Genomic DNA, 21,213 nt, shown 5'->3' with positions numbered 1-21,213 from the left:
ACACTTGCTCCATTGTGTTGCCAACCAAGGCCATTAAAAATTTGATTTGGATGTGAACTGAGGGAGAAAGGGAAAAAGATTGGGACACAACTGGGTTTTACACACTGCAACATAACAGACATAAAAACAGGGATGGCCCCCTAATAACACACGCAGAATGAATCCAAACTTAGATGGGCACCTGGCAGTACTGGAACAGTGTGAGGTTTAAGGGTGAAGGGGACACACAAACACATACACACCTACAGACATGCACACTGGAGCATGCACACAAGCACACGCTGCTGCTCGAGCAAACGCAAGTGTGTTTCCACATATGTAGACATGCACAAGCAGACATGCACACTTCTGTGCACACACGCACTTGTAGATATATACACTGGCACACATCCAAGCATGCATGCACACACGGTCACACACAGACACACACAAACCTGCATATAAACATGTGCACTTATGCACACCCAAGCATGCGTGTACGCACGCGCACATACACACAAACACACCAACACACACACACACACACACACACACACACACACACACCAACAAACACACACACATACACACACAAACACACACACACACACACACACAAACACAAACACACACACATACGCACATACACATGCAGATATGTGCACTTAGGCACATCCAAGCACACGTGCACACTCAATCTCACACACACACACACACACACACACACTGCACCATGCAGTGCAAATCGCTGAATGGTCTTAACACAAAACTTCCCGTTACATTTTAAAAAAAGAACACCAGTGGCTCAGTGAGCTCTCTGTCTGCCCATGACAGGGGGGGGTCAACTGACCGATTGTGAGGGGAAGAAGGGACATTGCACAAAAGCAGCGGTCGAACAGATACAACTATATACCCTGGGTGAATAGATACGCGCGCTCATAGAGTGCGCCTGTTCAGGGCCCGTGAATGCCGGCCATTGTCGCTTCCGCACCCCAGCCCGCACAAAGATAACAAATATGTTAAATATGCATCCGCACGCACACGCGCACACACACACACACACACACACACACTCCCTACACAAACACAATGCGCCGAGGGCGAGCGCGGGACGCGGACGCGGAATATATAAAGAGAGGTGACCGAGGGACAGACCGCTTCTGCACGGGAGCGAGAGCGAGAGAGAGAGAGAGAGAGAGAGAGAGAGAGAGGGGCCGGGGTCTGGAATTTCTTACGGAAAAAGCGAAAACCCAGGCGAGGAAGACGACCCAGGCGGATTACGCGACGGCTTTCCACCGCCACGTCCTGACGTGGGAGCGAGGAAGAAGAGGAGACGCGCCGAAGAAGAGGGAGAGCGAGAGACTTACACAGAGAGAGAGAGAGAGAGAGAGAGAGGGGGATAGAGTGTGTGGTGGGATGAAAGAAGAGGTCTAAGCTCTCGGGAAGAGGTTCGGTTTTTAGCGCGAAGCCGGGTCCCTCCGTCTTGAGGCGAAACCCGCGTCACATCGAGCCGCGACCCGGCAGAGGGCGAGAGCACGGCGGTTACGCCGCGGTCCGATACCGCGCCCCGCCGGCCCCGCCTTGGCGCCGCCGCGCTGCCCGGCGCGTTCGATTAGCGCGTAGCTCACGCCCGCGCGATTCGGCTCGCCTTTCCTTCGACAGTCTCTGCTGTCGCGCCGTATTACGAGTTGTCACCAGATAATCTGCGAAGCAGCGGCGTCGCGGACCGCACGTTAGCCGCCGCTCAGGCGCTTTCTTTCTGCCGAGGGGGCGGGCGGGCGGAGGGGGGGGGGTTTCTGACTGAGGCGCGGCTGAGGGCGATTTTCGGGCTGCCCGGCGCAGCCCGGCGCGGCTCGGCGAGGCTCGGCGCGGCGCGGGGACGCGTCACAGCTGCGGCGTCGGCGCCACAGAGCGCTCCCCTGTCGCCGCTAGCCCCCCGGCTCGGGACGCCGCACGGCGCTTCCGACTAACACCCGTCTCCTCCAGGCGTGCCACAAAGGCGCCATTAAGCCGGGCCAGTCGGCGTAGCGCGGTTAAAGACGGCGGCGTGCTCCCCGGCGCGGCGAAACCGCGGTCCAGCTCGGCACAGAGGCGCCATTCAGACCCGCCAGCTCAATACACAATGAGGCCCGGCCTGCGATCTCTCCTACTCTCCCCTCCTCTCTCCATCGCTTTGTGTGTCCTGATCCTGCTCTCCCTCTGCCGTAAGTACACCCCCCCCCACCCACCCCTCCACTCCTCCATCATCAATCTGCCACCTCCCCACCAGCGGGGGGATGGAGAGAACACCAAAGAGAGGGGAAGTGAGATTGACTGAGATAGAGTGACGGCGGCAATGCGAGAGCGGGGGTGGGAGGGTGGAGAGGAGGAGGAGGAGGAATGGAGGAAAGAAATAGGGATGGAGAGAATGTAAAAGCGGGGGATCGGGGTGGAGGAAATGTCAAAGGGGGGGAGAGAGAGAGATGGAGCGAGATAGAGGTGTGGACGGAGAATGCTGGTTGTTGTGGATGGAGGGAGGGGTCGGGGGATGGAGAGGACAAATACAGGGAGAAGGAGAGATGGAGAGAATGTATAAAATGGGAGAAGGAAGACTGAACGAGAGGGTGTGATTGACAGAGAGTGTCTGCAGAAATGGGAGGATGGAAAGGGGGCATTGCAAAGAAAAAGAGAAAGTGGAGAAAAGAAGGGGGTGAAAGAGGGGAACAAGGGAGCATAGACTGAAGACCCCACAGTATTAGCAGCAATGTGAGGAACAGAGAGAGGGAGGGAGTGTTGGAGTGGGAGAATGGAGTTTGAAGGCCAGAGAAAAGAGAGGGAGGAAAAGGGAGTTTGAGAGAGAGAGAGAGAGAGAGAAGGACAGAGCTTTAGATGAGAATGTGGAAATGAAGAGAGAGAGGAGGATCAGCTGGCGTAAGTGGTATTAAAAAAGAGAACGAACGTCATGAGAATAGAGGGATGCTGAGCGAAGGAGGAACGAGAGATGGGTAGAGGGAAAAGTGGGTGATACAAAGGGCAGATGAATAAATGAGAAACAATTTTTTTTGCGAATAAGTGCTGATTATAGATTGAACGGAAAGGGATCAAAGAGCGATGAGAGACGAGAGAGAAAGAGGAGAGGAGGAAGAGGATGGAGAGAGAGAAAAGAAAAACAAGAGCTGGGGGCAAAAGAGAGGGAGGGAGAAGCGCAGTCAGAAGAGTGAGGAGGTACGGAGGGAAAGATGGCACTTCCTGTTACGGCCGGAGGGATGGAGAGAATAACTGACACTCCTCACAACGGGGGGAGAAAGGAGGGTGGAGGGATGGAGGGATGGGTGGAAAACAGATCCTTTTATGTGCGCTTCTTGTTAACGGCGATGGCGTTATAAGTGCCGTTTGCGTATCTGAATCATTAGTGTTTGTTTACTGTGACTAAGAACTTTACAGGCAAAGTACAGGTAATGCGTTACCTTGGTTTCCCAAGCACATTTATTTTTTTTGTGCATACCAATCACATTTTCATTTAATTTAATTGAGGACGACATTTTCTTGGGGTTTGGCAGGAGAGCGGAGAGAAAAAAGGGAGACGGTTTGTGTATTCCGCCATCATACGGAGACATGCGTTTCATGCCAATGAGTCCTCCTCAATTTGAATTTTAAATCCAGGGGGGTGGGATGACACAGGTGATGACCGCAGAGGTCCGCCGTGTTGGTCTTGCCCGTGCGTTTATCTCTGCGGGAGAATCGACGCGTAATTGCGCTGTAAATATTGCCTAAGCTGCCGTTGTTTGTTGTGTGTGTTGTGTGGATTGGTGGTGTTGGGCCCCCGGGGGCCCGGACAGCTCACCGAACAAATGGCTTTGGCTGGAAAAGCTGGATTAGCACTATTGGAAATGGAGAGACGGAGGGGGGAAGGGGGGAAGGGGGGGGGGGGGGGGAGTTGTATTTAGTGGCAGAAGCGTGAGCGTTTATGTACAATTATAGGAACTGCAAATTATGGCAAGGCGTAGTAAGCAACAGCGTGATATGATATGATGAGTGCTATTTCTTTTTAAGATAAGATTTATCTCAAACTGCAATGCTTACGGGTGGAGGAGGCATTGAAATGTGGCGGAGGGTCAGTGTGAAGGAGAGACTGTGAAGGGCAAAGGAAGAATTAAAACAGAGAGGGGTCAGAGGTCAGTGTCCAGAGGCTGGGAGAGGAGGAGGAGGAGGAGGAGGAGGAGGAAGATGAGAAGGACAGGAAAGAGGAGAATAGCGAAGGGAAAAGGGGGGGTGTTGAAGCTGTGTGAAGGAGAGTTGGAATGAGCGCTGAGAAAAGGAGAGAAAGTGGATGGAAATAAAAGCAGATTGTGTCTGTGCAGACTGGGTACAGAGAGTGGAGGAAGAGGCACAGGCAGAGACAGAGACTGAGAGAGAGAGAGAGAGTGAGAGGACAGAGAGATTTTCTCCTTCCCTTTTCTCTCCTGCCACATTTCTGCTTCTCTCTCTCTCCCCTCCTCTCTCTCTCCCTCTCTCTCTCTAGGATAAGAACAGGGTGATTATACTACTGACTTGAGCTGCAGAACAAATCACATTTACTGAGAGAGGGAATCAAACAGGAAAGAGGGGAGAGAGGAGGAATACAGTATGAGCTGGAATAAGGAAGAGGAACAGAGAGGAGATGAAAGGGCACGGGGTGTGGGGGGGGGGGCTAGTGAGGATTCCAGAGGACATGCAGGGACGGAGGAAAGAGAGGGAGAGTTGGGAGAAAAAACAGCATGAGGGAGACTGAGGGGGGAGAGAGCCTGAAAATGAGGGAGTGCAGAAAAAAGAGGATTACTGAGGGAGAGAGAGAGAGAGAGAGAGAGAGAGCGAGCAGGTGGGGGAGAGAGAGCGAGCGTAGGTGTGAAGGAGGGAAAGGATGAGATTAGAGGAGAAAAAGCAGAGGGGAGAAAGAATTCAGAGACTGTTAGAGAAATGCAACAAAGATCGGGCTATGACAGAGAGAAGAAAGAGAGGGAGAGATGGTGAGCGCAGGGGTAGTAGGAGAGAGGGATAGAATAAGGGAGCTTGAGATTGAGAAGAAAAGAGGGATGGGAAGAGCGACAGAATGAGGTAATGAGGAAAGGAGATGGAGCTAGATTTGTAGAGGATTATGTTTTATTTATAGTTAGCATTTTTTACAGGGCTTGATTGGCAGCGTACAAGATTCCTTGGAGAGACAGAATTTTAATTTTCAACCTGAGAAAGGGAAGAGAAGAAAATAAGATTTCAACCTGTCAGCGTTTTCAGACAATCTGTTCGTTTACACACACACAAATGTGTTTACCCTGAAGCTAATGCACGGACTAACATGTACAGAGGGGAAGGTGGGGGGCAAGAGGGACTTTCAAAAGTTGATAGAGAAAAAAAAGAGTATGAAGTTCAAAGAGAAAAAGGCTAGAGGCAGTGTTAGACGGGTAAATTGGATAGGGAATACGGGTAAGAACAAGGTGTGGATGGAAACAAGCCGGATGGGGGTGAGAAATATATATCGAATGAGAACACAAAGAAGGAAAGGTGAAAATGCGCTGTCGTTATAGGACAGCGTGGTTGTTTGTGCATCGCACCATTTATTTGGGCGCGTGTTCTCGGTTGAGTGTTGCTCGGGAACTATTTCCCTGCGTTCTGCTAAATCCCCGTTTGCGGATGCCGCGGAGGCTTCCGCTTTTAGACATATTGCAGGTCGCTAATTCTGAGCGGTGAGGCAGTCTTCGCAATTTATCGCGGTGAATCGTGGTTCACCTGGCCGCTGCCCAAACCATCTAATTCACGCCATCTCTCTTCACCATAACTCACCGCTTCCCTTGGACCATTAGACTTCGAAGATAAAGCATTGTATATTTATTTGTGTATACGTTTGTTTGTTTATTTATTTATTTTCTTGAATTTGAAGTTATTGCCGGTCCATGTAACGCTTGGCCCCGTAAATAAAGACCCGTTTTCAACCTCGATTGATTACCAGCTAGTATCACAAAGCAGCGCCACAATGCCACCGCATGGGCATCGTGGTTACTGCATCATTAGGTCGCAATTTCTTTTTCTTGTTTTATCTATTTTTCGTAGCGTAAGTTGGCCTACTGTGGGTAAGTATCGATCCGATCGTCCTGGCTCATAATATAATTTGGAGCTTGTTGAGTGTATTATCGTAGGTTGATTTTAATGGGTCAGGATTAATATTTATGCAGCTGGTCTGTTTTTCTATCACCATTATTGATATTCGCGACTCGGCCCAGGACTGCTAGGTGCTACTTCGACCGCTGCGAACGCTATTACAAGCCTCAGCATATTAATACTGCAGCTGGGCTGTGGATACAGCTGGCTGATTCCCCATCACTGTTCTGAATGATGCCATTGAACACGGTGAAGCAGGGATGGCATTCATACTCCTATTGTGGTGCTGGCCCTGCGTCACTCCAGATTCTTCCAGCTGCGGTGTCATTGAACACTTCGGCACTGTTCACTTCCTGCCCGTCTCAAAACTCCATTGGCTGGCTCTCGCGTTTGATTCCCGCCGCCCCGCCCACCCTTGCTTTGTTTGTGTTGTTCTGGCCCTCGTCGGGCCAATTTACATCAAGAGCCCGCAGCTGGCGAACTCTGAAGTGGATTAAATGGCTGCTCAATTAGCCCTATTTTCACCTCGCAATTGAATCCATTCAGCCACTCCGACTGGAACTGTCTCTGCTTGAATAATTACCACTGGCTCCGATGCATCAAAAATTGCTAGCCAGTAGGCTAGCTTGTCTTCTTTTGATATAGGCAGGCCATTACGATCGGTGTCCTTAAAACAAAGGCTCATAAAACTGTGGGCTCCGTTTGGTGACTAATAACAGTCATTACGATAATAATTAGTGTGGGGATGGCATTGCAGATATGAATCACAATATTGATGATGAGAATAGGATTAATAATTCCCACACTTATGATCATAATTGTCTGGAATTTCAGCGTATGCTCCTTCTTTGTCGCTGTAACCTCCTCCCACTCCCCTAACACCCCAGCCCCCCTCCCCTTCCTTCCCTTTGGCTCTATACCGATTCTGTCAATGTTTTATTAACCCTCTTCCATCTCTTAGCTGGACTCTGAAGCGCAATCCGTCAGGTATCAGGAGAGATAAAAATGGGCTGAAATTAAATTTAGATGAAGTTAGATTAGAGGCCAGCTCAGTGTCTGCGATAAAGAAACCACAGGCCTTAAAATCTCTGTTCTGCCCTTCTGTCTTAATCCCACAGACATATATTTCTTCTGCCCAGGCAGTTTATATAGCAGCTCTTCACTCACTCACCCTCACTCATTCATTTTCTCTCTCTCTCTCTTTCTCACACGCACACACACAAGCAGGCCTTTTCCACTCGCTCTTGTGCTGTGCTGAATATTTAGCAATCTCACTGTATTGTTTGGTACCTCAGCTGTTACTCTGCCCACAGTACCTCAGCATGTCTCCGTTCGGACGATGGACACTGTCACGAGAGAGTGTCCTGTTTTTAAATCCATGTCCTCACCTCATTAGTGTGTGTGGCCCTGGACATTAGAGCTGAGCTTATCTGTCCTCAGCTGTGGCGCCGGGAGCCGTGAGGCTAATGCTAACACTAGCGCGTCACGTTTGAACATACTTTGTCCTGCCGGTGTGGAACGAACCCACGCCAGTGGTTTTCAAGAGGACAGAACTTGTGTACAAATGACAAATAATCCCCCATCTCTCTCTCTCTCTCTCTCTCTCTCTCTCTCCACCCTACAGTTCGAAGTCAGGCGGTGCAGGCGGAGAACGTGACGGTGCTGGAGGGGGGCACGGCGCAGATCTCCTGCCGGCTGCAGAACTACGACGGCTCCATCGTGGTCATCCAGAACCCCCGCAGGCAGACGCTCTTCTTCAATGGCACCCGAGGTCAGTTTGGGGAGGGGGGCTGTAGGAGCGCATCGAGTCCCAGGCATAGCAAACCCTACCCCCCCACCTCTCGTGATGAACTCCCCCCCCCCTCCCTCCACCCACCACCTCTTGTGATGGAACCCCACCCCCCCCCCAAACAGAGCCTCAGGTCCTCTGGCAGGACAACTTTAGTGCCCAGACAAAGGGTTGGAACGTGATTCAATACCTGAAAAAAAGCGGCGCGTTCGAGAGGCGGCCGCTGCAGAGATGCCACTCAGTCTCTGGGTATTTATGAGCTCGGCTGAAGTGGTCCCACCCTCCGGGGCCCGCGGAACGCTCCGGCGGGAGATTTATGCCCCGCAGTGGCCCCCCGTAATGGGGCGGGGCCACGGTGGTGTCCTGTCACTCAGCCGCTCGCGTTGGCCAATCTAAAAAGGCCTCGCTCTCCGCGGGGGGGGAGAGACGCTCGCTCGAGTCAGCCGGGCCTCGCCGATGACGCGCTCCGACAGCTCCGGAGCGAAGCCTCGCTCTCCCGTCATCGCTGGTGAAGCGAGGCGCCCGATGCCCGGGAAAGCGCTCGGGCGTAGCGCTCCAGCTGGGCTCTGCGGGGGTCCGCATCAGAGAGCCCCCGAGGTGGCGTCCCTCCGCTTCAGTCTCGCGCGCGGTTTTTGAGAACCGAGCGTAGCCGATTGCGATCGTGTGAAGCAGCGTGTTTTAGCTGGTAATGCCTGCATTTCGGGTATAAAACGAACAGCCCTGGAACTCAGTGGGGGTATCGGGGCCAGCTAAACTGCTTGGTAACAATTTAGCGCTCTTTGCAGAGGTGTTTAATTGGACTGCTGAACGTGCACGCGGACTCGTCCTGAGCCCTCCGCGTCAGCGCGGCTAACTATCAGTTCCATTCAAATGAAGCCCAGCGTTCGGTGAAGATGTAGCAGTGGCTCAAGCTGTGCCATTTAACCGCACCTTCCCAAAGAAAAAAGAAAAAGAAAGTCTTTTCAAAATTTTGGCAGAAAGCATTTTTTGTCAGGAACATTTTCTCACATTTCAAGCACCACACTGGTTGTATGGCAGGCCCACAAACACACACACACACACACACACACACACGTAACACACACGCTCACACACAATCTGTTACATCTTCGACATAATGAATTGTGATGAGGGGATTTGTAGAAGGGTACGGTGATTCTATATCACCGAATCAGGGTGAGTGAACAGAGAGTCCTCACAAGCAGTCAGTCGAAAGTTTGGGTTTGGGCATATTTTCAGACAATGCCCATCGAGCTTCTGTCAGAAAATGACAGTTATCATCATTATTGGTTATTGTTATTTTTCTGGCCATCGACGTTTTTGTTCTTCTCTCGCAACAGAAGGAGAGTAATTTTCTGCTCCCCCCGTTCCATTCTTCTCCCCTCCTCGTTCCCTCTCTCAGTGCAGTACTGGAGCTCTGGAGTGTGATCGTTTATCTGGCCAAAATGCTGGAATTAACCCAACATCCATTGTGCCTCTCTCCCTCTGGCTCTCTCTCTCTCTCTCTCTCTCTCTCTCTCTCTCTCTCTCTCTCTCTCTCTCTCTCTCTCCCTTTTCCTCCTAAACCTTTCCTTTCCTTTTCTTTCTCTGCCTTTTTCTGTACCCCCTTGCTTCCCTCTCTTTTCATTGCCTCACTCTTTCCATTTCCCTCCATTCTGGCTCTTCCTCCCAATCACCTCTTTTCTCTCGCAATGTTCGTCCCCCTCTCTCATCCCCCCCCCCGCCACCACCTCTTCTTTTTCCTCCACTTCAAACGTCCTTCACGCTCTCTCCCAATTTTCTCCCTTATTGATCTTTCCATTTGTTCTGTCTTCCCTTCTTCTTTTCCCCCATCTCTCTACCTCTCTCTGTCCCCTCTCTCTTCGCCCTCTCTCTCCATCTTCACTCTCACCCTCCTTCCCTCTCTTTCTCTGTCCCTCTCTCAATCCTTCCCTTGTCCATTTCCCCTCTGTTACCCCCTCCCTGTCTATCTCCCTGCCTCCTTCACGCTGTCCCACCTTCCATTCCTTTCTCTTTTCATCCCACCTTCTTTCCTGTTCCTTTTCTCACTCCCTCTCTTTTCTGGCTGAGTTCCACATTTTGCCCCCTGCCTCTGTCTCTATCCCTCTTGCTTTATCCCACCTTCTCTCCTTATCCCTCCCTCCCTCCCTTCCTCCCTCCCTCCCTCCTCCTCCTCCTCTCTCTCCTTGGTCTCTCCCTCTCTTCCTCCCTATCTCTCTCTCTCTCTCTCCGTCTCTCCCTCTCTCCCTCTCTCAGCGCTGAAAGACGACCGCTTCCAGATGGTCCTGTTCACTCAGCGGCTGGTGCGCATCACCCTGAGCAACGTCAGCGTGTGGGACGAGGGCGGCTACTTCTGCCAGCTCTACACGGACGACACGCACCACCAGGTGGCCACGCTGACCGTCAGCGTGCCCCCCGAGGTGCCCACCGTGGAGGTGAAGACGGAGGCGGTGGAGGGGGGCGAGGTGGAGCTGGTCTGCCTGTCCCCGCGCAGCAAGCCCCCCGCCACGCTGCGGTGGATGCGCGACCGACGCGAGATCCAAGGTGCCCCGCCCGACGCGTCCGCCCGTCCGAACCCGCCCCGCCCCGCACCCGCCCCGCCCCGCCCGTCCGCCCGTCCCTCTCCCTCCATCTCTCTCTCCTCCATGCTAATGCGCCTCAGTTCAAAGGAAGGCTCCTGTGACGTGACCAGCCTGCAGAAGGGCGGCTCCTGCCCGGAAACGCATTTGGGGGCCGCATGAATTAAATATGGTGTGACATTAAAGGTTAGGCGCAGGTCCTGACTGATAGGGGGCCCGCTTTAATTAAGATGCTACATCTCCCTCCTCCATCTTCCATCTCCTTTCGTTGTCTCCGCCCTTAGTTTGGCTGGTTTAAAAAAAAAAAAGGAGAAAACTCAGCATGGAGTCATGTCCAAAAGAGTTAGTGATAAAGTCTTGCTATGAAATAAGTCTTTTTCACACTCACATTCCTCTCTTCTCTCTCTTTTTCTCTCTCTCTCCCCCCCTCCCACTCCCTCCCATCTCTCTCTCTCTCTCTCTCTCAGGGGTGGTGTCGCAGCAGGACTACGGGAAGACGTACAGCGTTTCCAACACCATCACCATCCCGGTGACGATGCGGGACAACGGCGCGCAAGTCAGCTGCGAGGCCTCCCACCCCGCCCTGGGGACGCAGCGGAAGGTCCGGCACTACCGGCTGGACGTGCACTGTGAGCGGACCGTCCTACACGCACGCGCACGCTTATAGAATTACGCTATGAACAGTTCGCCAGCGCCCCCCCGGCTGCAACTGCGGTCTCCACGCGAAAATTTCATTACGTGCTTCTTTTGTGCGGTACGGCTGCTGCTGCTGCTGCTGCAGCTAGCCGCGTGAGATAGCGCCACTGTTGTGTTGCGCTAAAGATTAAGCTTCTATAGGGTATCAATAGAGCTGCTAACGCAGCAGGACTGTACTGTAATTATACCCCAGCGGAGCTGTACTGGGTTCATGTTTTGAGCTCTGTCTTTCTCTCTCTCTCTCTCTCTCTCTCTCTCTCCTTGCAGTTGCCCCCACAGTGAAGATCATCCCACCCCCGGGAATACTCAGGGAGGGGGACTCCCTCAGCCTCTTCTGCTCTGTCACCGGAAACCCTCTGTGAGTGTGTGTGAGTGTGTGTGTGAGAGAGAGTGTGTGTGTGTGTGCGTGTGTGTGTGAGAGAGAGTGTGTGTGTGTGTGTGTGTGTGTGTGAGAGAGAGTGTGTGTGTGTGCGTGTGTGTGTGTGTGTGTGTGTGTGTGTGTGCGTGTGTGTGTGTGTTTGTGTGTGTGATTGTGTGTGCGTGTGCGCATGTGAGTGTGTTTGTGTGCGAGCATGTGTGTGTGTGTGCACGCGCGCGTGTGTGTGTGTGTGTGTGTGATTGTGTGTGCGTGTGTTTGCCTGTGTGTCAGCATCTGTGTTTGTGTGTTTGAGAGTGTGTCTAATGTTTCTGTATGTCTGTAGAAAGTACAATGGCTTGTGACCATATTTTTATGCACCAGTTAGAGTGTGTGATTTGTGTGTGTGTGTTTGTGTGTGAGTATGTAAGTCAGTGAGCTAGTGCCTATATCTTTGTGTGCTTAAACTACGGCCTGGATTCAATAAACATTTATCCTTAACTTTGACTTTGAAAAAAATGAAAATGTTTATTTTATTCATGAAGTTTAGTCGGTTCGGCAATGACCAGATTTACGGGAAAAGGAATTGTCTGCCTTGAATAAAAAAGTCACCCTTGCTTTTATTTATAAGTCAACGTTTGAATGTGTGCCAGCTGAATCCCCACCTCACTTTCCAACTTCCAGCACCTCTGTGTGTGTCTGTGAGCATCTTTTATATGTATATAAATTTGGCACCCAACGTGGGACTGAGCATGTCCAATTCTCAGCTCAATTTGGAGTGGCCAATCATCTGCAACCACAGCCGCGTTCGCGCATGATCCCCACTGCTGATTGGTGTGCAGCCTGCGAGCACCTGTGTGTCTCTCTTACTGCCCCTGGATCCGTGGCAGGAAATGCAAACGGGCTCTTTGCAAATCACAGAAAGCCGATCGCTCTGCCACAGGTCTCGGCGATAAAGAGGAATTGATTAAGCGTTCCTCCATGCTTTCGAGTCCTGCAGGCGCTGTGGATGCACTCCCCGACCCGCCCCCCCCCCCCCCCCCCCACCGCCCCCCACCCGCCACCGAGCACCAGCCTCGCCACGGCAACCATCTCGCGCGCGGCCGCCGTTCAGCCCACATTAATCAGCGGCGAAGCGACTCAGGTTTTTTTTTTGGGTTTTTTTTTCCTGCGCGGTGGGCGTGTTTATTGGTGGGTTTGTTTGTCTTGGGTCGGCGCTGGGCCACGCATGGGCAGGATTTAATTAAAGGCTTCCCCTCGGGCCGGATTAGCTGCTCAGACGACGGCGGATTTGTCATTTGTCCGGAGCGGCCGAGGAGCGGACGCCGCAGCCGGCGGGCCGGGATCGGCTCGCCGCCCGTTTGCCGGGGTCCGTCTGTCACAGCCCGTCCGTGCGTCCGGCCGTCTCCGCTGCCGCGGCGTTGAGTCTGTATTAATCCCTCTCATCTCGTCCTCTGTTCCCTTCTGCCCGTTCTCCTTACCCTCCCTCCCTCCCTCCCTCTGTCTTTCCTGTCCCTCCCTCTCTTTTGGTTTTCTGTTGCTCTCTTCCTCCCCTGTCTGTGTCTCCCGTTGTCTGTCCATTTCCTTTTTTCCTCTCCTGCTGTCTCTCTGGTTTTTTGGTCTGTTCTTCTCCCTCCTCTGTCTGCTCTCCCTTTTATTCTCCTTCTCTGATCCCCATCTCTCTCTGTCTTTCTCTCTCTTTAATTTCTTTCCCTCCCTCTTTTTATCCTTGTCTGTCTGTCTTTTCTCATCCCTCTCTTTATTTCTCTCCCTCTCTCCTTCCCTTTTCTCTCTGACTCTCATCCCTCTTTCCCTCTGTCCCCCTCTTTCTTCCCTGCCTCTTTCCATCCTTTTTTCACTGTCCCTCTCTGTTCTTCTCTCTATCTCTCTCTCACTCTCTCCCTGTCTTTCTTTTCTGCATTCCTCGCCCTCTCATACTCTCTCACACAATCCTTCTGTTCCTCTTTCTCCTCTCTCTCACTCTCTCCTTCTGTTCTTCCTTCCTCTCCCTCTCACTCTCTCCCTCTCTCTTTCTGTTCCTCCTCCTCTCTCTCTCCCTGTCCCTCCCTCTGTCTTGCTGTTCTTCCTCCCCCTCTCTCTCTCCCTCCCCCCTCTCTCTCTCCCTCCCCTCTCTCTCTCTCTCTCTCTCTCCTCCCTCCCTCCCTCCTCCCCCTCTCTCTCTCCCTCCCCCCTCTCTCTCACCCCCCCCTCTCTCTCTCCCCTCTCTCTCTCTCTCTCTCTCTCTCTCTCTCTCTCTCTCTCTCTCTCTCTCTCTCTCTCTCTCTCCCCCCCCCCTCTCTCTCTCTCTCTCCTCCCTCCCTCCCTCCTCCCCCTCTCCTCTCCTCTTCTGGCAGGCCGCGGAACGTGCAGTGGTCCCGGGTGAACGACACCCTCCCGGAGCGGGCAGAGACCGTGGGCCCCACCCTGACCGTGTCCCGGCTCAGCCAGGCCCACAACGGGACCTACCTCTGCCAGGCGCACAACAACTACGGCCGGGCCGCCGACCACTACGCCCTGCTGGTGTACGGTGAGTGAGCCGCGCCCCACAATGCACCGCTTCCTCTGCCACGGCTACCTGTCGGCAGGGAGGCCCCCCGAGGACGCGCCGCAAACAAACACGCTCATCAGACACGTTCTTCGTCTCTGCGATGCTAGTACACGCCGAACAAACGTATCATTTCCAGACGATTCTTCTTCAGTTTCTTCCACTTTGTTTTGTAAAAACCCGGAAAAGCCGCTTTCGGCGAACCCAGCCGACCCTGTATTTAAAAGCCTGTTTCTCGTTCGCGAGAGACAAAGTGATTGATTGCTCGAGTGGCGCGGCTCTCCGCGTGGGCGGCCCCCTGGTGGTGAATCCATGCTGGTGCGCAGCTTCGCCTCAGTGTCGCGGAGCTGCAGGTGCAGGTGTTCCTTTTTTCTGGAGATAGTGGGTTGTTGGCCTCGGCCCCATCAGCAATAACTGAAAGCATCAAATGTATCTGTGAGTTCGTCCCCTTTTGGGGGGGCGGGGGGTGGGGGGGGGGAGTGGGTGGGAATGTCACATTTCCTATCCCTGCCATATGTGCAAGGGACGTGTGAGGCTCAGGGAATACAATCTCAGCTTCTCCCACCAAAGCCAGTGGCCTCCATCGTGCTATTCCCCCGCGAGCCGGCCTGCACCTCCCTGTCTGGCCGAGGTTCGGTGCCGGGTTAACTTGCTGGCTCAAGCCTGTCAGCGGCGGATTAGCCGCGCTCGCCGCCCGTATCCCCTGTTGCATTGTGGGTAGAGAGAATCAGCTGCAGAGGAGAGCCAGAGTCTGAGGGAGATGAGTCAGTTGGAACTGTACTTCTATGACATCACAGAAAAATGGAATTCTGGCTGGAATGACACTTCTATGACATCGCAGAAAAATAGAATTCTTGCAGGAATGATACATGTATGACATCACAGAAAAATGGATTTCCTCCCCTGCCAGTTTTTTATGTCCCATAGCCACATAGCAGAAAGTCTGGGTAGGGGGAGCTTCGTCGAAGGTGCTTTTGTAGTGTCATTTTAATAGCGACAGTTTATCTAGCTATCAGAACTAGCGGTTGGTTCCCTTTAGAGAGCACGGTGTCGGTTGGTCGTATTGTATTGATACAGGATTGTTTTTTTGGGGGGTCTTTTTTGTAGTGCACGGGGGGATTTGATGGGCCTGTTTGATTTTGCATGCGCCCGAGATGTTTTTTTCCGCCACTTTCAAAGAAGAGCGGTGATTGAGCTGAATGTTTTGATTGTCTCCAAGGCCCCTGAAGACGCGCTTATGCAATTGAAAAGCAATTCGGCGCTGCGATGGATTGAGCTGCCAGTGAACCCCATTAGAATTGAATTGTTGCGAAGAGTGTGTGGAAGAAGGGGGGTGGAGGGGGTGGGTAGAAAATGAAAAGATGGAGAGATGGATATGGAAAGCGAGATGGTTATGCTCTTGGGAAAGACGAGTAATGTCTTTGTGTTAATGAGCTGTGGTACTAATTGGAAGAAGTAACACAGTCCCTTAATTAATGAAGTGAGACTGAAGATAGAGCATGTGAGAAATCAGAGATACTATTCATACATATTTTGATACTGGCGTGTGGGGGACTTATTTTCTATGAACCAAGACCTCCTCTGAGTAGCCTTTCTCCTCTGTGCAGTCTTTGGTAATACGTTGTCTTACATGCCTTCACTTAAATGGCCCACTGCCACCTAACGGCTCTATTTACAGTACAAGAGGGGTGAAGCGGTGCAAAGTGCGACGTGTCGCGGGGGTAGAATCGGAGAGGAGCGAGAGAGAAGGGGTTGAGATTCCGTGAGAAGAGGAGAAAGGGAGAAAGGATCGGATGGGGTGTGGGGGTGGGGTGTGGGGGGGTGGGGTGGGGGGGGTGAGAAGAGAATGTGGGCGAGAGGACGCAGCGAGGTGTCATCAGTTAAAAAGGCCTCGTTAACAATGCAGCTGCGACCCGCCTGGGCGGGGCTCTCAGGGCCGCGCCATATTAATCAGCGTCCAATTAATGATCCCCTGGCTGTGAGCCATTAATCCCCTTCCCCCTGTGTGAACCAGAGGAATCCGCAAGACGCTCACGCACGCTCCCAATTAACACGTGGGACAGATAATGAGGGAGGGAGGGACGGAGGGGGGGGAGGGAGGACAGCTGATGAAGGGATGGGAGGAGGATAAATACTGGGGAAGAGCGATGGGAGATGGGGGTGGCGTGATGACAAGAGGAATACCAGCCCTGAGAGAACAGTAGGGGAAGACAGAGAGAGAGAGAGAGAGAGAGAGAGAAATGGATGAGTTTTGGAAAGTAAGAAAATGGGTGCTTGAGTGGAGAGAGGGATGAGGGATTAAACAGATTTAATGGGGAAAGGAGTCTGAAGTTTCTGGTGAGTGTCTTTAACTGTGGGAAGTTTTCGCTGAGCGTCTAACTGTGGGAAGTTTTCGCTGAGCGTCTAACTGTGGGAAGAGGCTGTGGGAATCTGCTGCACTCTGCTGAGTGAAAGCTGGCATTGCAAGCGTCCCGTGACTCACCCCCCCCCCCCCCCCCGTCCGCTAACAGCGATAACGCTCATGTTCACACACTCCTACATTCTCACACGTTCACGCACACCCTGACATTTCGGTCCAAGCAAGAGCTAAAAACCAGCTGTCGGGTTTTTCTTAGCGTCTCATGTGTTGCCATTAAATGCATTTGTTTTCAGGACGACGTCTCCCAGCGCTTCTCTCATGAATAGCATTGTTTTAGGGTAATGCCCCCCTGCTCCTGCTACTGTAGTCCTGCCGTAGAATTATACCCATTCTGCTACTGTAGTCCTGCAGTAGAATTAGACCCATTCTGCTACTGTAGTCCTGCAGTAGAATTAGACCCATTCTGCTACTGTAGTCCTGCAGTAGAATTAGACCCATTCTGCTACTGTAGTCCTGCAGTAGAATTAGACCCATTCTGCTACTGTAGTCCTGCATTAGAATTAGTCCCATTGCATGTCTGTGTAACATTGTCTCTCTCCCTCCATCGTTGTCTCCCATGTGTGTAGAGTATGTGTCTGTCACTCCCACGGCCCCTCCCACGGCCCCTCCCACGGCCCCTCCCACTTCCCATCCCACCACCTCAGTCCCAGCCTCCCTAACCCCAGTCGGTGCCATGGACCCCAGAGGTAAACAAGCCGCTCCCCTTCCATCCCGCCTGCCCTTCTTTCCCTCGCTGTCAATCACTGCGTTTCCACGGCGACCCTGGCGTCGGCCCTCCTCCCCTGATCTGCACGTCTCCCTCTCCCTCTCCCTCTCTCCGACGCTCACTCCGTTTGTCTGCAGTGACCTTCCCCTCTCACGCCCTTTTCGTTCCCCATCAGGCCGCCGCTAATGCAACATGCTGTCCCGTCAGCTGATTTCTGCCACCCCCCCCCCTCCTCGTACCGGCGTCCCCGTGCTGAACGTGCTGCGGCTCCCCTCTCACTTGCCTGCATAACTGCACGCATGTAACCGGATTACGTAACTGCGCTCAGGAAGTCTTTTGTCTCTCTCTTCACAGTCTGGTGTGACAGTCAGTTCAGTTTTTTTTTTATTTTTTTTTTTTAAACATGCATTTTATGGAGGCAGACGAAAGGGGCTAGCGGAAGTTAAAGGTAAGGAGAGAGAGAGAGAAAAAAGAGAAAAGAAAACGCACACGTGTTTTCATTTCGCGGTCTTTCGCGGCTTTTATATGTCAGGTCAGCGTGTGAACGTGTGCGTCTCCGCATGTTGAATAGAGCCCGGGCCCTCTTGTCCCCGCGGCGCACGCTACGCTAGGCTACGCGGCGCGGCGCGGCACCTGCTGGGCGTTTAAAGGCGCGCGCGGCTTGCCGAAATGTCAAGGAGAGAGGAGTCTGGCGGCGGCGGGGCCCCTCCGCCCTGCCAATCATTAAACGCCCCGCCGTTGGCGCTCTGAACGCGCGGCGGGGGCACGCCATGCTAATCTTTCATCGCATCATGAAATATTACCGAGCAGACCTTGAATCTCCGTCTCGGCTCTGCCCCTCCATCTCTGTCTGCCTCTCTCCGGCTCTCTTTCTCTTCTGCCTCCTCTTGCCAACCTCCCTCCCGCCCTCCCTCCCTCCCTCTCTTCCTCTATCTGTCTCTGTGAATGCAGATGTTAAAATCCAGCGTGTGTTTTTGTGTCTTTTGTCTCTCTCTCTCCCTCCCTCTCCACTTTGACACTCTATTCCAGATTTTCTGTTACCCATTGGCAGACCAGATTCCGGTAACCCATTGGGGGACGAATATGATGCAAGAAGCCAATCAGAAGCCCTCTTCCTTTTTAAAAACCCATGTCACTTCCTGATTTACTGTTTTACTCTCTGTTTTGCTGTTGGCCTGCTGTGATTGTCTTGTATAGCATTATTGTACTGTAGTTGTCTCAAGCTGCCAACTTTGTGTGTTTGTGTGGTATGTGGAACTGGACTAGGTAAGGGGCCCTACACATTTTGCTGCACGTAGGTATTGGATTGTCTAAACACCCTAGGTTAGGAGTGGATGCCACCTCCTGTATGTTTAGTTTAGGGTAGTTAGTCAAAAGTCAGGTTTTTTTTGTTTGAACTTTGCTTTTATTAGATAGTTAGGCAGTTTACTCCTATTGAGTTAGCTTGGTTTGAGTTTACTCTGTTTTGGCATCGCTCGTCCGGTTCCTTTGAATGTGAGTGTGAGTGCAGCCAGCAGTGCATCTACCTTCTTGTAAACATTTTCACTTGCACTTTGTCACTGAACTTATTTCACGTACCAATTGTTGTGTATTGTTTTCTGTCCTCCCGTCGGTTCAACAACCCCAGATTACATCACAATAATCCTTTTTATGTTAAATACCCCTTCTCATATTCCCCTCGACTATTGGGGTCGTAACAGCAGAGAATATATCAGTGTTGTTTTATTGTGCTTTATTGTACCTAGCCCGTGCTTCCTGTGTGAACTGGCCTAATGTGTTCATGGCTATGGATAACTGTTACTTAATCAGTATTGTAAATGGTCAGATCTGTGTTTTGCACTTGTTCCAATGACCTTCTGTGTGCACTTATTGTCCATCACTTTGGATAAAAGCATCTGCCAAATAAATGTAACGTACTGTAATATGTAGTCTGTATTAGCCTCCCTGTCCCCCTTTCTTCTATATTACGTTCATGTACACAAGTGACGATGTAGGCACTGTGTTTTCCCATCTTCGCTTCCGAGTCAAGTGTACTTATCACAGCAGTCCATTCTGTCATGACATGAAAGCTCTGTCATGACATGAAGTCCTCAGGTACCTTCATTCTGTTACCGTCCCTTCCCCTTAGACATGGCGTGAGACTGCCCCCCCCCCCCCCCAACACCTCCACAGCGCAGTTCCCGCTTGTCCCCAAAGGGGGGCGGTGTTTTGCGCTGCACTAACCCTCTGTGTCTCCGTCTCAGATCCCGGCGCAGTGGTGGAGACCCAGAGTGCAGTACCCTACGCCGTAATAGGGGGCGTCCTCGCGCTGCTGGTCTTCACCATCATCTGCGTGCTCATCGTCACCATCTGGTGCTCCGTCAGGCAGAAAGGTGAGGGCGATTTTAACCCCTCCTTCCACCGGGGGGGGGGGGGGGGGGGCGCGACTCGTAAGGGCCGGGAGACGTACGGGAAAAACCGGTCGCTTCAATAAAGCATGTTCGATTTGCATTCAGAGTTTGAATTTGAATTTGAGGATTGAGTTCTGATTTGGATTTGGATTTGGATTTGTATTTGTATTTGGATTTGAATTTGGATTTGGATTTGGATTTGGATTTGGATGTGAATTTGAATTTGAGAAAGGCAGGAGAGGACGAGGGTGTGCACTCTCGTTTGGGGGCCAGGGACAGAGAGGGGGAACATTGGCGGTGATTTACCTCCCTGAGTCAGACCCCTGTGGAAGCGTGGGAGAAAGAGGCTGGACGAGCTTGTTTACGGCCTTTCAGTTCGCTCCGTTATATTCTGTCCATAAAAGCCCTCCATCCCTTCTGCATCATTTTAAGAGCTTTCGCAACCTTGGAGCATGCCCTTCCTGCCAATAAAGGATTTCGCAATTACCATTTTAAAGCGGCTGGGGGAGTGGAGAGCCGGGCTGGGAGGCCGTGAGTCAGAGTGTCAATCACGAGCCTGGGACAGCCGGTCGGCGCACCCCGACAGGCCGTCAGTAAAACGGTCGCAGTACATCACCCCTCTGCCGTCCCTCTAACCCTCGGGCTCTTCCCTCCCCAGGCTCGTACCTCACCCACGAGGCCAGCGGCCTGGACGAGCACGGCGAGGTCCAGGAAGCCTTCCTCAACGGCAACGACACCCGGGAGGGCAAGAAGGAGTATTTACTGTAGCGCCCTCTGCTGGCGGGCCTCCTTCGACTGCGACCGCACGACGGCATTCTCCATACCACACACCGCAAGACTGTCAAAAAGGGGAAAGGATGGATGATCCACCTGTCACAATTGTGCCATATAAAGGGAAGGGATGCAGACATTGTGAGAGGATGAGGGAGAGGGGATGTTTTTTTGTTTATTTCGTTTTTGTTTTTTTTGTTGTTTTTGCGGAGGACAGAAAGTAGATAAGAAAGAAAACAATCCCAACCCGTGCACTGTGCTTAGCAGAGCGAGACCGACTGAGAGAAAAACGTTTGAATCCGGCGCCCAGAGAAAACCGCTTAGTCAGAACACAGCACACAGTCCACAACCTGCCAAGATCGAGGACGGCAGCGGGAAGGCGGGGCCAGGGTGGAGGGAGGGGAGGGAGGGGAGGGGGGGAGGGAGGGGGTCTGCATTGGGAGGTACTGGATGAGTGACATAAGAAAACTGAAATATTTTAACTGCCGAAGCCACTGAGCCACTAAGACAAAAACCCGCATACATCATTTGACATCTGACAATAAACCAGAGCGCCACACTGGCGACTCATTGAGTGTACGTGTAAGTATAAGGCCTCCCTGTATATTTACTGAGTCGTCCGTATCCTGGGCAGAGACTGCCATCAGCACTAGCCGCTGTGAGGTCCTCACTGTATTCTCTCTCAGTCCGTCCTCTGGAAATATTTGTACTACTGAAGTATTTTCTCTTTCCCTCTTTCTCTTTCTGTCTCTCTCGCCCTTGTGATCTCTCTCCCATTGTTTGCTAGTAGTTGAGGGGTTGTATTGTCTCTCCTGACGAGTGAAAGGGAAAAGGGGGTGAAGCACTGATAATTGTGGAAGAAATATTATTTTA

At 52.2% G+C, this 21,213-nt stretch overlaps 1 protein-coding gene across 5 annotated transcripts in view; it reads left to right on the top strand.

Annotated features, from left to right (window-relative positions):
- The window catches only part of cadm4 (cell adhesion molecule 4), a 77,001-nt gene extending 56,257 nt beyond the window's left edge, over positions 1-20,744 (top strand). The window contains exons 1-9 of one of the 5 annotated variants that reach the window (XM_035422456.1): positions 1,815-2,183; positions 7,715-7,861; positions 10,136-10,423; positions 10,926-11,087; positions 11,422-11,512; positions 13,864-14,036; positions 17,040-17,159; positions 19,423-19,551; positions 20,228-20,744. In XM_035422456.1, coding sequence (XP_035278347.1) covers positions 2,102-2,183; positions 7,715-7,861; positions 10,136-10,423; positions 10,926-11,087; positions 11,422-11,512; positions 13,864-14,036; positions 17,040-17,159; positions 19,423-19,551; positions 20,228-20,337 — 1,302 coding nt within the window. In that variant the 5' untranslated portion in view covers positions 1,815-2,101 and the 3' untranslated portion in view covers positions 20,338-20,744. Of the gene's footprint in view, positions 1-1,812; positions 2,184-7,714; positions 7,862-10,135; positions 10,424-10,925; positions 11,088-11,421; positions 11,513-13,863; positions 14,037-17,039; positions 17,160-18,208; positions 18,465-19,422; positions 19,552-20,227 lie in introns of those variants that run through there. The other 4 variants (XM_035422464.1, XM_035422474.1, XM_035422483.1 and 1 more) reach the window with 4 other exon arrangements.
- The last annotated feature ends 469 nt before the right edge of the window (positions 20,745-21,213 follow it).

Source organism: Anguilla anguilla, chromosome 1 (assembly GCF_013347855.1).
Source record: "Anguilla anguilla isolate fAngAng1 chromosome 1, fAngAng1.pri, whole genome shotgun sequence".
Lineage (NCBI taxonomy): Eukaryota > Metazoa > Chordata > Actinopteri > Anguilliformes > Anguillidae > Anguilla > Anguilla anguilla.
Note: the sequence above shows the minus strand (reverse complement) of the source record. Positions and strands in the feature narration are given on the sequence as shown.